The 15,704-nt window shown below is 42.8% G+C and overlaps 1 protein-coding gene across 6 annotated transcripts in view; it reads right to left on the bottom strand.

Annotated features, from left to right (window-relative positions):
• The window catches only part of LOC143268073 (5-formyltetrahydrofolate cyclo-ligase-like), a 50,193-nt gene that overhangs the window by 22,383 nt on the left and 12,106 nt on the right, over positions 1 to 15,704 (bottom strand). For 2 of the 6 annotated variants that reach the window (XR_013043655.1, XM_076548589.1), the window contains one exon: positions 7,180 to 10,029. The exons of 1 other annotated variant lie outside the window; for it this stretch is intronic. Coding sequence is in view for 2 of the 5 variants with exons in the window: in XM_076548589.1 (XP_076404704.1) it covers positions 9,986 to 10,029 (44 nt within the window). In the remaining 3 variants the exon portion in view is untranslated. Of the gene's footprint in view, positions 1 to 7,179; positions 10,033 to 12,062; positions 12,166 to 15,704 lie in introns of those variants that run through there. 3 more of the 6 variants (XR_013043653.1, XR_013043654.1, XM_076548588.1) reach the window with 3 other exon arrangements.

Here is a 15,704-nt window from a genome sequence, read left to right on the forward strand (position 1 = left end):
AACTAAAGGAACAGAATTCATAATTTTGAACTATGTATTAGGTATGTTCTTGTCTGTTGATCATTACTGGAAATTGGCTCTGCTCTTTAAGTTGCTTTCTAGAAATTCTTGGAAATTCTATAGAAATATAACACCTGAAATGGATTGGGTTATTAGCTTATTAAATAATGTTGTTGCTAAGATAAACCCATAAAAATAATCTCTTACTGATAAAGAGGTTACAAAATTATTTTTCCAGTGAATAAAATACTTGAAATCTATAAAAAAGGATCTGCTTTTTAAGATTTTATAAAAATACTCAAGAGTATTACCTAAAGTTACCTCTTCAAATCCTATAGAGATTGTATTTAATGATTTTATAATTGGTATATGTAAAAAGGACCATGGAAACAGAAGCTGGGGATAGAATTGCTCAATTATTATTGCTTTCATATTTTAAATGCAAAATGGTGACTATATGTAGAACTGGAGGCTTTAAAAGTACAGGAGAAAAGGTATTTTGACAAACAGTTATCAATGACAAGCAGCCTAAATTAAAAATAAAATTATATGTGATTGAGATTCAAAGATTATTGGATTCTGGTGCTGGATATATCTATAATTTCACAAGAATCCTGAGATCCCAACTGGCATCTAAAAGAAGTCAGGAAAGTAGTGGCTATTACAAGATCTTAGAGCTGTGAATACAATCATGCTTCTCATAGGAACAACACAGCCTTGTTTGCCTGCCCCGTGGCAATTCCTAACTATTGGCATTTAATTGTGACTGACTTATAAGGAAGATATTTTACTGGCTGCTAAAGATAAAATACTTGTTTTTGATGCCTTTTCTAAATTACAAGAGGTTCTTAGCCTGGCTAATTTACAAATAGCCCCAGTTACAGGCATCCTTTCCCTATCATTATTTAGGTCATGAATTGTTACACACAGGCATACATCCACAAAAGATTACTCTGCGTATGGATCAGCTATGCACACTTAATGATTTGCAAACCTTTCTGGGAGATACTCAATGGCTTCAGTCCACTTTAAAGATTCCAACAGGTCAACTTCATCCTTTGTATGATGTCTTAAAGGGCAACCCTGACCCTTTATGTCCCTGTGAATTAACAGCTGAAGGGCATATAGCCCTACAATGAGTGCCAGAGGCCCTGGAGCAGGCTCACGTGCAGTATATAGATCTTTCTTCTCCCTTATTATATTTGATATTTTGTTTTTCTCATTCACCTACTGGAGTGTTTTGGCAAACAGGTCCTATTCTATAAGTACATTCCCCAGCTTCTCCAGCAAAAACCATTACTCCTTATCCTCAGGCTACTGCTCAGATTATCAGTGTTCAAACTTTTGGTAAGGAGCCAGATATTGTGGTGACCCAATACACCCAGTCTCAAATAGCATGGTTGCAAGCTAATGATAATGATTGGGCCATATTGACATGCTCCATGCAGGGTCAATTTGATACTCACTACCCCTCCAATGATGTGTGTAAATTTTTTAAATTGCATTCCGTTATATTTCCCAAGATAGTACAGATGATTCCTATTCCTCAGGCCTGTGTGGTATTTACTGATGGCATTTCACGTGGTTTTGCTGTGGTAGTTTCTGGTAACATAGTGAAGAGAATGAAAGTCCAAGGCACTTCTGCCCAGATGGTGGAGGTACGGGCACTGTTGCTTGCTTTACAGATGTTTTCTGATGAGCTTCTAAACATTTATACTGATAGCCAATATGTGGCACATGCAGTTATGCCTTTGGAGACAGCAGCCTACAAGCCATCCATTTCTCCCATTCATGAATATTTATTGCAAGTGCAAGGACTCATATGGTCCCATGCATATAACCTTTATGTGGGCCATATTAGAGCTCATATTCAGTTGCCTGGACCTCTAAGTGAAGGTAATAAGAGGGTTGATGCCATTACTCGTATGGCTGTCACATTAGTTTGTTCTGCCTTTGAAAAGGCTACTCAGTTGCATCAACATTATCATCTTAATGCTGGATCTCTTCGTCATCATACGGGCATAACCTGGGAACAAGCCATCCAGATAGTTAAATCATGTCCTATTTGTGCTGAATTTTTATCCGTTCCTCATTTGGGAGTTAATCCCTGAGGACTTTTACCTAATCATGTGTGGCAAATGGACGTCACACACGTGCCTTCCTTTGGAAAATTACAATATGTCCATGTATTTATTGATACATACTCCTCTCTAATTTTTGCTTCTGCCCATTCAGGGGAAAAAGGTTAAAGATGTAAAGAATCATTGTTTTCATGCTTTTGCTTACATGGGAGTGCCAAAATGCATAAAGACTGATAATGGTCCTGCCTACAGCACTATGGGATTTTCAAAATTCTGCCAAGATTTTTCTATCATTAATAAGACTGGCATTCCTTATAATCCTCAAGGACAGGCTATAGTAGAACGCTGCCATTGTACCTCAAAAACATATATTGCTAAAGTAAAAAGGGGGAGCTAGGGGCTCATTTCTCCTCTCCACATTCTTTTCTTTCCCTTATTTTATATATTTTAAATTTTTTTATTGGTGGATTCTGCTGGAGTATCTGCTGCAGATAAGCACTGGAGGGCTCCTGTTGCAAATCATCCTCTGGTGCAATGGAAGGATCTTTCTACAGGCACTTGGAGGGGACCTGATCTGGTATTGGTGTGGGCCCGGGGATCTGTTTGTGTCTTTCCACAGGACAATGAGATTCCCTCTTTGGGTTCCTGAGCGCTGCGTGCGCCCTGTGGCTGCTGCTGAATCCCAACATGGCAGAGACCTATTGGGCCTTTGTGAAGAACTCTCCCCTTCTGATGCCAATGGGGATTGAGAGCTCAATATGGCCAGCCTTGGCAAGCATTAATGTAAGACTAGGAACTGTAGCCATGCAGTTGGATTCTTCAGAAGGTAATGTATGGTAACTGCTCTTTCAAGTATGTTTGAGAATGTGTCACCCAGACATCTTGGAGATTAAGGATAACCCTGAAGGTCACTGATTTCCATTTGTTCACAGTACCATGCCAGCTAAGCCTTTTCATTTTCACAATCCTCTTCAAGCTGGTGTAGTACCTACTTTTCAGGAGTGGCTCTATGCAACTTTTATTGGCCTCCTGAAATTCATCTAGCCTCCTTTGAAGATACCTTTAAAATTTGTGAGCCTGAATGTAGCCATTATGAGACCATTAGTTCTGCTCCTTGTGTGCTGTCTGTTTTTTCTTTATGGTTCTTAGCTGTTCTTTTGCAGAGCTGCCAGCTTAAGTCATGCTGGGATCAAGAAATATGGGCCTTGGTGGGTCGTGTTCCTGGAGTTGTGTCCATGCCAGTGGATGCCTGCACGCTCCAAAAGAGAACTTGACATCGCTGCTGCCTTGTTGCTGCTATAGCGGTGGTGGCCACTGCTGCTACTGTTTCTGGGATTGCTATTTCATAATTGGTTACTATAGCTAGCACAGTGAAGACCCTGGCAGCAAAAGTAGCTACCACAGTTAATTACTCTTTCATTCTATTGGGCATGATAAATTTTATTCAGTAGTTATATACATTTCGATTGGCTTTGAAATTTATAAAACTCAAGTTCCATTTGCTTTTGGGATACCATCTTGCAAGGACTCCAATTTGCAGTAAGGCTCCTTAAGGAAGGGAATGGCTCAGTTGCCTTTAGCCTACTGGCTATGGGTGGGTTAGGACTTCTGTTGGTCTTTTGTTTCAAATGCACAGATTGCAAGCCCAGCGCCACTTTGAGATCTTTGGCAGCAGTTAACTCTACAGCTCACATGGTTGAGCCTATATGATAATGAGTATTCAGAGATGGGTAATGCCTGGGGGGCACTCATCAACCTAAGACAGAGCACCTGTGTGGCCTGGGCAGGCATCTCCATGATGGGTAAGGTGACCTGCTGACGTCACATGCAACCTAAGCAGAAGCTCATTTTTTAATAAAAGGGGGACCTGTAGGTCCCTGGCTCCTGTTTTGGGTAACTGTTGCCTTGCTTGTGGACCTTGACCTTGATATCCTCCCTATGCTAATTCCCTGATGGTTTCCACCCTCCTGAATGCTTAAGGGAAGTTCTTTGTTTGTGTATCCTGCATATTGGGCATTAACAGCTTAGATACAAGATTGTAAACATCAGTAGTGAATTTTTGCCCTCTGGGGTTCTCCCATTGTGCTGTAAGACTGTATTTAAGGTTTCCTCCCTCTTTAAATAAACGGCATTTGGCATTCTGCTGAGGTGAATGACCTGCTGTCTTTTGTCTCTGTTTTTCGATCCACAGCCCCTTGCTTGGACATGGTGAACCGGTGGTGGTAGTGCGGGCGTTATTGCTACAAGATTAGGAAACAGGGTCCATATTTTTGCTGCATCCAAGAAACCTCTCACCCCTAAGGAAAGACATCATGAGGGTAAAATGATGGGAAAGGGTATTTGAAACAAATGGATCTAAGAAGCAAGGGAGTGTAGTTATTTTAATATCTGACAAAATAGACTTCAAACCACAATGAATCTTATTAATTTTAAGATTAAATTTGGTTAATATGGAAGGACACTGCATACTCAAAAAGAAAAAAATGTCCATAAATGGATAATTCTAAACATTTATGTAACAAACACAAGGGCACTGAATTTCAAAAGAGAAACACTACAGCTAAAATCACATACTGACTCTCACAAAGTGTTAGTTGGTGATTTCAGTACCCCATTCTCACCAGCAGACAGATCATCCAAACAAAAACTAAACAGAGAAACAGCTACAGAACATTCCACCCAAATACTAAAGAAAACACATTATTCTCAAGTGGCCCATTAAACTCTCCAGTGGTACTTTGAAAGAAAATGGCCCCCATAGGGAGTGGCACTGTTAGGAGGTAGTGGAGTAGATGTGGCCTTGTTGGAGAGAGTGTGTCACTGTGGGGGTGGGCTTTGAAGTCTCCTATGCTCAAGCTATGCCCAGTGACACAGTTTACTTCCTGTTGCCCATGGATCAAGATGTAGAACTCAGCTCCTTCTCCAGCACCATGTCTGCCTGCATGCTGCCATGTCCCACCATGATGATAAAACCTCTGAAACTGTAAGCCAACCCCAATTAAATGTTTTCCTTTAGAAGACTTATATGGTCATGGTGTCTCTTCACAGCAATGGAAATCCTAAGTAAGACATCTCCAAAACTGACCACATATTGAGACACAAAGCAAGTCTTTGAAAGAATGCCCTGCCTCCTATCTGACCACCATGTCTTAAGGTGGGCATCAAGAACAGTAATGATAGAAAGCACACAAACTCCATGAAGCAAAGCAACTCACCACTGAATGAAAACTGGGTCAAGACAGATATCAAAAAGGGAATTACAACCTTTTTAGAATTTAATGGAGATGAAATACGACTTGCCAAAACCTATGGGAAACGCTAAGTGCCTACATAAAAAACCAGGGACATCTCATATTAATCGATTAGTGATATACTTCAAAGCTGTAGAAAGACAAGAAGCAGTAAGACCCAAAAAGAATAGGCAGAAAGAAATAATCAAACTCAGGGCTGAAGTCAGCTAAATAGAAACAACAACTGAAAAGGCAAAATACAGCCTCAAAGAAGTGAAGAGTTGGTTCTTTGAGAAAATCAACAAGATTCACAAACTTGCAGGCAAATTAACCTAGACCTGCATATCAGGCAATAGAGTGAGAAGAGCCTGAATACCAACCTTACCATGAAACACAGCTCTATGGTCGAGGCCTTATATAAAATAAACAGGCTTCATAATGAAGAAGGAAAGAAAAATATATATTCTACATTTAGCATTTTTTTATTTTATTTTATAAACTTTATTATTAAAACTTGTAAAAAATAAAAACATCACAAAACATGCATTATTTTAATATGAACAGATGTAGTCTAGCTGCTGCCTTGCACCGTTACAGTTTCATAATATCTGTGTGAGACGGAGACAGGATGGGTTAAAGTTTTACTGAGTTTTCCTCCTGCCTGTTTGAGCTGAATCCCCATCAGCTTGTCTTGAAAAAGCAAACATTTACAAAGCTATCCTAAGAAATAGTTGCCAAGTTATCCAGTTAAATTGTAAAACAACATGTTACTGAAGAAAAATGACCTAACAGCTATACATATCTGGGTCTGTAAATATGCTTAAGGTGCAATACAAACTTCCCTTCAGAGATCACAGAGCCTAGAGACCACTGTAGATGCTCACATAGACAGAGCCTAGAGACCACTGTAGATGCTCACATAGACAGAGCCTAGAGACCACCGTAGATGCTCACATAGACAGAGCCTAGAGACCACTGTAGATGCTCACATAGACAGAGCCTGGAGACCACCGCAGATGCTCACATAGACAGAGCCTGGAGACCACCGTAGATGCTCACATAGACAGAGCCTAGAGACCACCGTAGATGCTCACATAGACAGAGCCTGGAGACCACCGCAGATGCTCACATAGACAGAGCCTTTAGACATTCATATACTTTTCACTTAACTATTGGCTGTTTAATGGTGTATTCTTCTTTAAATTATAGAGCACAACACTATTAAGCAGCGACATTAATCACGTAAAAACGTGTTAGGAAAAGGCAGCTTCTCCCTGTGTCTTTGTATACAGCCTAGCTCTGCCATATGAAGTCATTTTTTTTCTTCTGTTTCTAGGGGGGCTCTTGGATATCAGCAGGAAGGAGCATCCTTCACTTGGGAATTGTGATGTGCTGCAACTGTTCCTCGGAAGCAGTTGGAGCTTGGGAATCTTTATCACTTTCTGTGTCAGCCTGGTGCTTCCTTAGACGGTGAAGCCCCTGGCAGCAATGCTAAAGTGTTGGGCTTATGCTTTGGCACCCTGGAGAGCTTGGAAAAGAAGGCGAGTGAAGCTGACCTCGCAGAAATAATCTCCCAAAGATTATCTTTTCAAAAAATGTTTTAAAATTTAATAATTTTAATTGTTATTTCACCAATGGCCCGATATTTCACGATGTGATGCTTTTAGGGAAACATTCTTAGTATCAGCAGCTCAAGTGTTTTCCTTTGTTCCTAAAGTCTTTGCCCCTCAGCTCCCCTTCTGTTGTTTCTGGATCAGGAGTTCTGGTAGTCTGTTGAAGCAGTGACCCTGTCCGCACCCGCTAATCCTCAGGATCAACTCTCAGCGGGGGGGGGGGGGGGGGGGGGGGGGGAGAGACCTTGTGTGATCTTCAGAGAGATTAGGCAGAGGAGGTTTAACCATAGTGTGAATGCAGTGCCCAGAGCGGCATGGAGAGGAGGGGGGTGGTCTTGTGTCCTGGAACTCCACAGCTGTGCAGTGCAGGCAGTTTGAAGAACCAGACCCCAGATACCCACCTTACACCGTGGTGCGGATAACAGAGGCGGAGATGAGGGCCTATCACCGTTTCTTAGGAAGCTGCATCAGCCTGGAATGTGGGGCAAAAGAAGGTAATGGTGGCTGTGCATTTGCTGTTATTTGTCCTCTTTGCCAGTAGAGTATGGCTTACCTGAGAAGTTTCACATTAAAAGAGTTATTTTATAATCATGTTTCTCGTTAAGGAGTTTAGAAAGGAGTCTTAAAGGAGTACCGATTAGCTATTCTAATGCTGTAAATAGTCATTTATTGAGATAGGGTCACAATAAAAGTAGACGATCAGAACCGGGTTGCAAGGTTCAGGAGGGCTTACTTTCAAAGCCCAGACAAGCGTGTGTATCTATAAGTGTTTTATATCTATATGTGGTATAAATATCATCTACCAATGTGATAGATAATTGGTTCATCATAGGTAAAGGGATGGTTATTTTAAAGTTTTTTTGTTCAGTTGTATTTTCTATTTTAAAAGGAACTGAATCGTATTGCTTTTATATAATGAAATTAAGAATTAAGGAGGGCCTTCTCTCAGTGTGTCTGCCATGGACTTGGAAGCCAGCAATGCAAATACTCTTACCTGAAACACTTGTTTCTTAGGCTGCTTCTACCATGGAGGGCCTTGCTGCTGGGCCTTTGCTGTTCTCGTGGAGGGCCTCTCTGTGGGCCACTACTGTTCTCAAGGAGATCCTTACTTATAGACACCTGCTGCTGTAATTGAGGGTCTCACTTATAAATCTCTGCTAGTCCCAAGGAGGGACTCCATTATGGGCCTCTGCTTTTGCTGCGGGGGCTCACCTATGAGCATCTGCTGTTCCCATGGAGGGCCTCAATTATGGTCCCCTACTGTTCACAAGAAGGGCCTCATTTATAGGCCCACGCTGTTGGAGGCCTCACCAATAGGCCTGTGCTGTGCCTATGGAGGCCTTACATATAGGACACTGCTGTTGCTATGGAGGCCTCATTATGGGTCCCTGCTGTTCTTATGGAGGACTCACTTATGGTAATCTGCTGTTGCAGTATAGGCCTCACTGATGGCCTCTCTTGTTCCTATGGAGGCCTCAGTTATGGGACTGTGATGTTCCTAAGGAGGCTACATGTATTGGCCTCTGCTGTTCCTTATGAGATCTCACATAGGGGCCTGTGCTGTTCCCAAGGAAGGCCACACTTATGGGTCTCTCATACTTCTATGGAGGACCTCACTGATGGACCTGTACTGCTCCTAAGGATGACCTCCCTTATGGGCCTCTGCTCTTCCCATATAGGGCCTCATTGTGTTAACCCCATTGGTTGAGTATAAAGCCATCATCACAGTTTCAAGGCAGATTTGAAGCAAGCTTTCATTTTATAGTGCCCAGGAGGATACACTCTGCCCATGTCCATACCCAGTTCCCAGGAAATGCCCCCAGATCACATTTTACATGGGCTTAAAAAGGCCAAACCTACAGTTTACTACATTTCTCATCAGGTCCAATCAGGTAGAGGCATACATCCTACCCTATTTTGCCTGCGTACTTCCTGCCTATAACCAATCAAGGGCATCCTGATACATTTCCTACCCACCTATGTCCCGCTCACATGTGATCAAGCACATCGGTTGTGGATGGGTCAAACAACGTCTTTAGGGAGTGGATACATGTGGCTTATTATTTCTCATAAATAATAGCCTCTAGCATTTCAGGAACTATCTGTCTTTGGGCAAGGTGACTGCAGATCAGGGGCATTTTGGTTTCATGGATCTCTTAGGCATAGTAATTTAAACTTAAAATTTAACTCAGGCTTTCCTTCCTTCTACCTTGAGTTATATACACTGTATCAAATCCTGGACTCTGTGAGAGGGACCTGTATATATTAGGATCTAATAACCATAAGCTTAATGGTACCCAGACAGGACTTATCACTTAGTTAAAGCATCAGTGATGTAAGAGTCAACAGTGATTAGCAGAAACAGAAGATCCAAAGGCCCTGTGATGGCTGACATCAGAGTCACTATCTAGAAGGAGCCTAGAAATGAGAATGGGGACCAATTATTTATTTCATTTCAGGTCTCCTTTTTTGCAATGCTTTCATTGAACATACCCAGGTTATCTCTAATAATCCCTGAGTGGTTTATATAGAAACAACAATTTTCTCTTGAAGCCACACAATAGCCTCTGTTTTACATAGAGCAGGTTGAGTACCCTATAATATTGTAGAAATGTTTCAGCTAATGAATTTACCTGTTACCAGATCTGGGTCTATTTGGTTTTAATAGGTGCCTTTCCTGCTGTGGATATCGTTCTATATAAATAAAAAACTGATGGCCAGTGACCAGATCCAAGCTGGAATGGCTACCCACTATACTTTCCCAACATGCCAATAGGCACTGTAGGTAGCTATTTTGTCTCCTGTGCCAGGTAGTATTCTTTTGATCTAACATTCCAGCCCATCGGAGGACAAGGGATGATGTAGTCTCTTCTATAACTCCTTCCTGCTGAAACTAGGACATTGTTGTCAGGGCCCAGGAGGGCTGGAATGATACTCAAATGGAGGAAGGAATTCAGGCAATGGAGCATTCATCAGAAGCATCTGGTTTGCTGATCCAGCTCAAGACAGGGAGCGATCAGATTGGTTGGATTGATCCACAGTTGTTTGGAGCAGGTTGTAGTTAGTAGCTGATGCTTGGATGGTGTCTGTCAGCCGAGTGGAAATCTGCTAAGACAGATATAGAGTAGGGGCAGAAGTTAAAATTCAGGAATATAAAGAAACATTTTTGTCTTAGGGTTTCTATTGCTGTGAAGAGAGACACCATAACCACGGCAACTCGTATAAAGGAAAAACATTTAATGGAGGCAGTTTACATTCTCAGAGGTTTAGTCCATTATCATCATGGTGCAACATGGTGGCATGCAGGCAGACTCGGTACTGGAGAAGGAGCTGAGATTGGAGAAGGAGCTATGTCTTGATCTCACAGGCAATAGGAAGTAAATTGAGAGACTGGACATGGCTTGAACATATATGAGACCTTACAGCCCACCTCCACTGCGGCGCGCTCCTCGGTCAGCGAGGAAGAACGACCACCATGCGAGGATCCGTCTCAGAACACACTTTATTGGAGCGCCTCTTGATTAAGGGAGAGCGGGAGGTGAGGGGCCCCGAGAACTAAACTGCAGCTGCTTATAAAGGGAATCAGGCAAACGTGCCGTACTGTGATTGGGTCCCGCCAGAATGCTAGCACGGGGAGCCACGGGATAGGCTGAGGACATAAGGCCAATTACCATACTGGTGCATCATAGCCAAATATGGAGTTGTTTACAGCTAGGCTCCCAGGAAGCCAGCGCCATCTTTGGATAGCGGCTCCCTACACTCCACAGTGACACAATTTCTCCAACTAGGCCACACTTCCTAATAGTGCCACTCCCTTGGGAGGCATTTATTTTCAAACCAGCACAGTCTTACATTGGGAACTTTCAGGACCATAGTCCTAGTAGTTAAGGGAAGGGAGGAGTATCAAGCTGAGAGAGAGAGAGAGAGAGAGAGAGAGAGAGAGAGAGAGAGAGAGAGAGAGAGAGAGAGAGAGATCCCATCCCCAGGACTAGAAAAGTCAGGAAATGTAGGCTGTATTTATCTGAATTCCTTTTGATCTGTAAGAAGTGGATCCAAGTCTTGTGAGTCCTTTGATTCTCTGAAGGTTATATCAGCTTTTTTCTTTTCCTTTTTTTAGTTTACAAAAAGTCCTAAAGGTTTTAGATATATTAGCATTACCAATCTGAAATCCATATTGTAGAAAAGTCAGTAATAAGTGTCTACAAAACAACTGGAGTATAACTCACACCTTTGAGCCCTAGAAAAGCTGTAGATTGGCTTAAAAAGTATGAACATTTTTTTTCCTGTCTAGAGAGCCAAATATAGCTTGATGAGAAACACCTTAAGTCTGTACTTAGAAGACAATTAGAAGAAATTTAAAATCTTGAACTTGTGCCTAAACACTAAGTAGATCCTGGTAAGTTCATGAGAATGCTGTTGATCAGTGTTAAAACTCTGAACTTTTGAAATCCTAGTATAACAATAGTTTAGAAGGGGGAAACAAATCAGAACCATTCCCCATTTTTCTCATGCATTAAATCACTTTCTTTCACCTTTACAACTTGCATTTACACATCTGAAATCATTTTCTTTCTTTTTTTTCCAGAGCTGAGGACCAAACCCAGGGCCTTGTACTTGCTAGGCAAGCGCTCTACCACTGAGCTAAATCCCCAACCCCTGAAATCATTTTCTTAGGCAATCAGAATTTACATAGACTCTCATATCCTCAGACCTTATATACTTTAGGACATTTTCTTAGACCCTCAAAACTTGCATAGACTTTTAACCCTTTTCTTTCCATCTAATAATTTACCGGAGACACAGTCGCTGCCAATCACATTCCTCTAGTGGAAAGTTACATCTGAAGCATGTTTATCTTTTAATATGAAGCCTGTTGGCAAGGCAAACCTGTCTAGCCTTTCTTAACAGGAGACCTAGTAGTTCTAGAAAAATCAAGGCTTGGTTTTTATATATGAAATCAGCTAACAAGGTGGCAGTAGCCTTGGAGAAGAACTTGGTTGCCTGCTGCTGCTAAGCTGACAAAGACATAGTCAGCCTAGCTGTCAATACCACCAGAGATCAAGGAGGATAAATGACAGTAGAAAGTATAATCCAAATGTCCTGTGTATCAATTAAAATAACAGAGACTAGTCCATTACCCAGATGGTCATATCAGGCTCCTGGTCTCATTGGCATTAGGGGCAGAAGTACCAGGACAGCATCAGTCTTCAGCCACCAGACCCAATAGATGAGAGGCTTTTCCTGTGGAGGAGAAATATGGTGGGGACTGACCTTACTTTGTCTAGGCAAAGGGGGGCAATGAACTCTCACTGTCCTGCTTGTCCACAGTTTGGGCTGGGTTCTGGTGGCTGACGCAGCCTTGGGGCAGTCTTTCCAAGTGGTTAGCATTACCATGATCCAGGTGGAGTTTTCATGGTGCCCTATCATCTTCTTTGCAGATCTCGGGGTCACTGGTGGGAGCTGTGGGTCTCTGTCATGCTAAGTTTTTTCCATTAAACATTTTAATACCATATTCATCAGATCTCTGACAAGTTTGAGGACCATTATCTATTAAGTATATCTGAGGTAAACAAACCTAGGCTTAACCTTATAAAACACATATAGGAGGCTAAATAAAGCTCTTTCCTATAATTAATTACATTAGTGCTTGGCATGACTACAATTATAGTTCTGAACATATTAAAGAATTTGATCCTTTATGAGGTGGCTATTTACTTGCATGTCTTAATCATGTTTCACAGTTTACAAGCCAGCCTTAAATAATGACAATTCCTGAATTGAAGCTCTTTTTAGTATCAAATAAAACTTTGAACTCATAAACACAATCCACAGAGAGACTGGGAATGTTTCTGATCCTTTGATAGTGCACTGTTACAGAATATAACAGTTTTTTTTTTAATATGATTCAGTTTATCAAAAATAGCTTAAGCTTAACAAAGTTAGGAAAGACAAGGAGGCTAGATGTACATTCTTAAGCATGAATAGACCCTGGGTAAGGAGTAACATTCTCTAAGTCAGTAGTTCTCAAACTACCCAATGTTGTGATCTTCTCCCCCAACCATATTTTTCGTATGGGAGGCCCAGCTCCTGGGCCTCTGCTGTTTCTAATGGGAGGCCCAGCTCCTGGGCCTCTGCTGTTTCTAATGGGAGGCCCAGCTCCTGGGCCTCTGCTGTTTCTAATGGGAGGCCCAGCTCCCGGGCTTCTGCTGTTTCTAATGGGAGGCCCAGTTCCCGGGTCTCTGCTGTTTCTAATGGGAGGCCCAGCTCCTGGGCTTCTGCATTTTTCTTATGAGAGGCCCAGCTCATGGGCTTCTGCTGTTTCTAATGGGAGGCCCAGATCCTGGGCTTCTGCTGTTTCTAATGGGAGGCCCAGATCCTGGGCTTCTGCTGTTTCTAATGGGAAGCCCAGATCCTGGGCTTCTGCTGTTTCTAATGGGAGGCCCAGATCCTGGGCTTCTGCTGTTTCTAATGGGAGGCCCAGATCCTGGGCTTCTGCTGTTTCTAATGGGAGGCCCAGATCCTGGGCTTCTGCTGTTTCTAATGGGAGGCCCAGATCCTGGGCTTCTGCTGTTTCTAATGGGAGGCCCAGATCCTGGGCTTCTGCTGTTTCTAATGGGAGGCCCAGCTCCCGGGCTTCTGCTGTTTCTTAGCCTCCCATAAGAAACAATGGAAGCCCATAAGTGAGGCTGTCATAGGAACGGCAGAGGCCCAGAAGAGCTTGTAGGCTCTTCATGAGATCAGAAGTGTCTCTGCTGCCGAGACAGCCCATGTTAAGTTTTACATTTTACTTAAGAGAACAATGAAACAAAAATGCCCCTTATCTGCAAGACCCTTGTCCAGGGACTAGTATTTCTTGAAACACCGAGGGCTGCTCTTTAGCGAGATAACAAGCCACATGTTTTCACTTCCCCAAACACATCTGTTTGACTCATCTGTACCCAATGTGCTTGAGCCCACATGCCCTGAGGTTCCATGGCAGGAAGTGTGACCGGATGTACCCTGGCCCGGACTAGATGCTGGCGGGAGGCGTGCAGGAAGGAAGTCAGGGTGTATGTTGCCTCTGATTGGACCTGAGGGGAAACGCAGTGAATTGTGAATTTTCCTTCTTAAGCCCTTGCAAACGTGACTTGGGGCCATTTTCGGGGAACCTAGGTGTGGACCTGGGCAGAGCCCATGCACCTGGCCACTATTTAATTAAAGTTTGCTTCAAATTTGGCTTTAAATTGTGGTAGTCATCTTATTATTGACCATCTTATTATTAACATTTCCTGGATCCCCCCAGAGAGATTCAGACCATCTATCGAAAATTCTAAAGCTAGACTTTCCCTCTGGAACTCTGGGGCTGGGGGGCTGCTTCAGGGGGCATGTGCCTTGAGATGGTCCAAGGCTCAGAGCCGCCTTTGGTATGTGGATTTTCAGGGTGAACTCCCACGCTGAGAAAAGCAGCAAGCATCTGAGGAGGCCTCCTGGTGAGTCATAGTCGGGTTCTGTTTTGTGGGATGCCTGGGAAGTGGAGGGGCTTCAACAGGACCCCAACATTCTCCCATCCAGGACAAATAGCGAGATGTCACACACATACCTGGTTCTGGTTTTGGTTGGAAACTTTTGTCTGTGTCCCAGGGAAGGCTTTGTCTGTCTGTTGGAAAGTTGTGTCTGCCTGCTTTGTTGGGAAGTTTTATCTCTCTCTGTTTTTCTGGGTATCTGTAAGTTTTATTGCAAGCATAGGTCTGAGACAGAAATAGGTCAGACATTTTTGCTGTCTCTGCTGCCAGTAGTCTCCAGCTGCCACAGCCACCATGGCTGCTCCTACGGCCAGGGCTCAGAATCTATCCCTGGGCTCTCTGCCCACAGGTCATCAGGCGTTCAGATGTCCTTTGGGCGTGAATAACAGTAAAGTTGTTTTATGCTGTTTTATTTTATTGGAAAGCTGGAGCTAGAGTTGGCTTATGGCTCTTCCTTCTCTATTTAAAAGTTTCCTCTGTGTCCTGTGTCAGCTGACTCACCTTAGACCATGACAGGGAAAAGAAAGCGGATCAGTCCAAAAAATTAGATTTGGTTTATGTGAGCATTCTGTACCTCAGTATTTATACGTTTATTTTACTGGATATGGCTAAAAGTCTATGGAATCTATGAAAAAAGTTAACTTAAAACTACTAACAGTGGGGGTTGAGAGTTAAAACTCTATGCACAGGTAATCCCCCCTGAGCTGAGGACCGAACCCAGGGCCTTGCCCTTGCTAGGCAAGCACTCTACCACTGAGCTAAATCCCCAACCCTGCATAGGTAATCTTAAAGGAACCATGTGGCATGATTCCATTTTGCAATATAAGCAACTCATGTACTGCCACCATTTAGGCAGCCACATGGCTGGCAGCCATCTTTGTTAGGGCTGGGGGAAGATGGATGTCATGTGACTTTACTACCATCTTGATTAAAGGTGACCACATGGTACAGGTCTACCAAGGAGGTAACAACAGGTCTCCAAGGTATTTTGGATTAGGATGGAATTTTGGATAATTCATGTTTTGTCTTGTCTTGTCCTATTCTGTCCTGTCCTAAAAACAAGGTTTGTGAAAGATGGGATTTAAAAACAATGTTTGTTTAATAAGGTAATTAAACTGCACCTCCATGCCTTCATATGCCAGAATGTACCTTGTGCTGGTAGCCAAACTTGGTAACATAGAGTCACCCAGCTGGTGACGGTTTCATCAAAGACATGAAGGGGTCAAGGGGAGCAGCTGAGGCTTGCAACAGTGTGGCCGGGCTACAGTTCCTAGAGAG

The sequence above is a fragment of the Peromyscus maniculatus genome, chromosome 12, assembly GCF_049852395.1.
Source record: "Peromyscus maniculatus bairdii isolate BWxNUB_F1_BW_parent chromosome 12, HU_Pman_BW_mat_3.1, whole genome shotgun sequence".
Taxonomy (NCBI): Eukaryota; Metazoa; Chordata; class Mammalia; order Rodentia; family Cricetidae; genus Peromyscus; species Peromyscus maniculatus.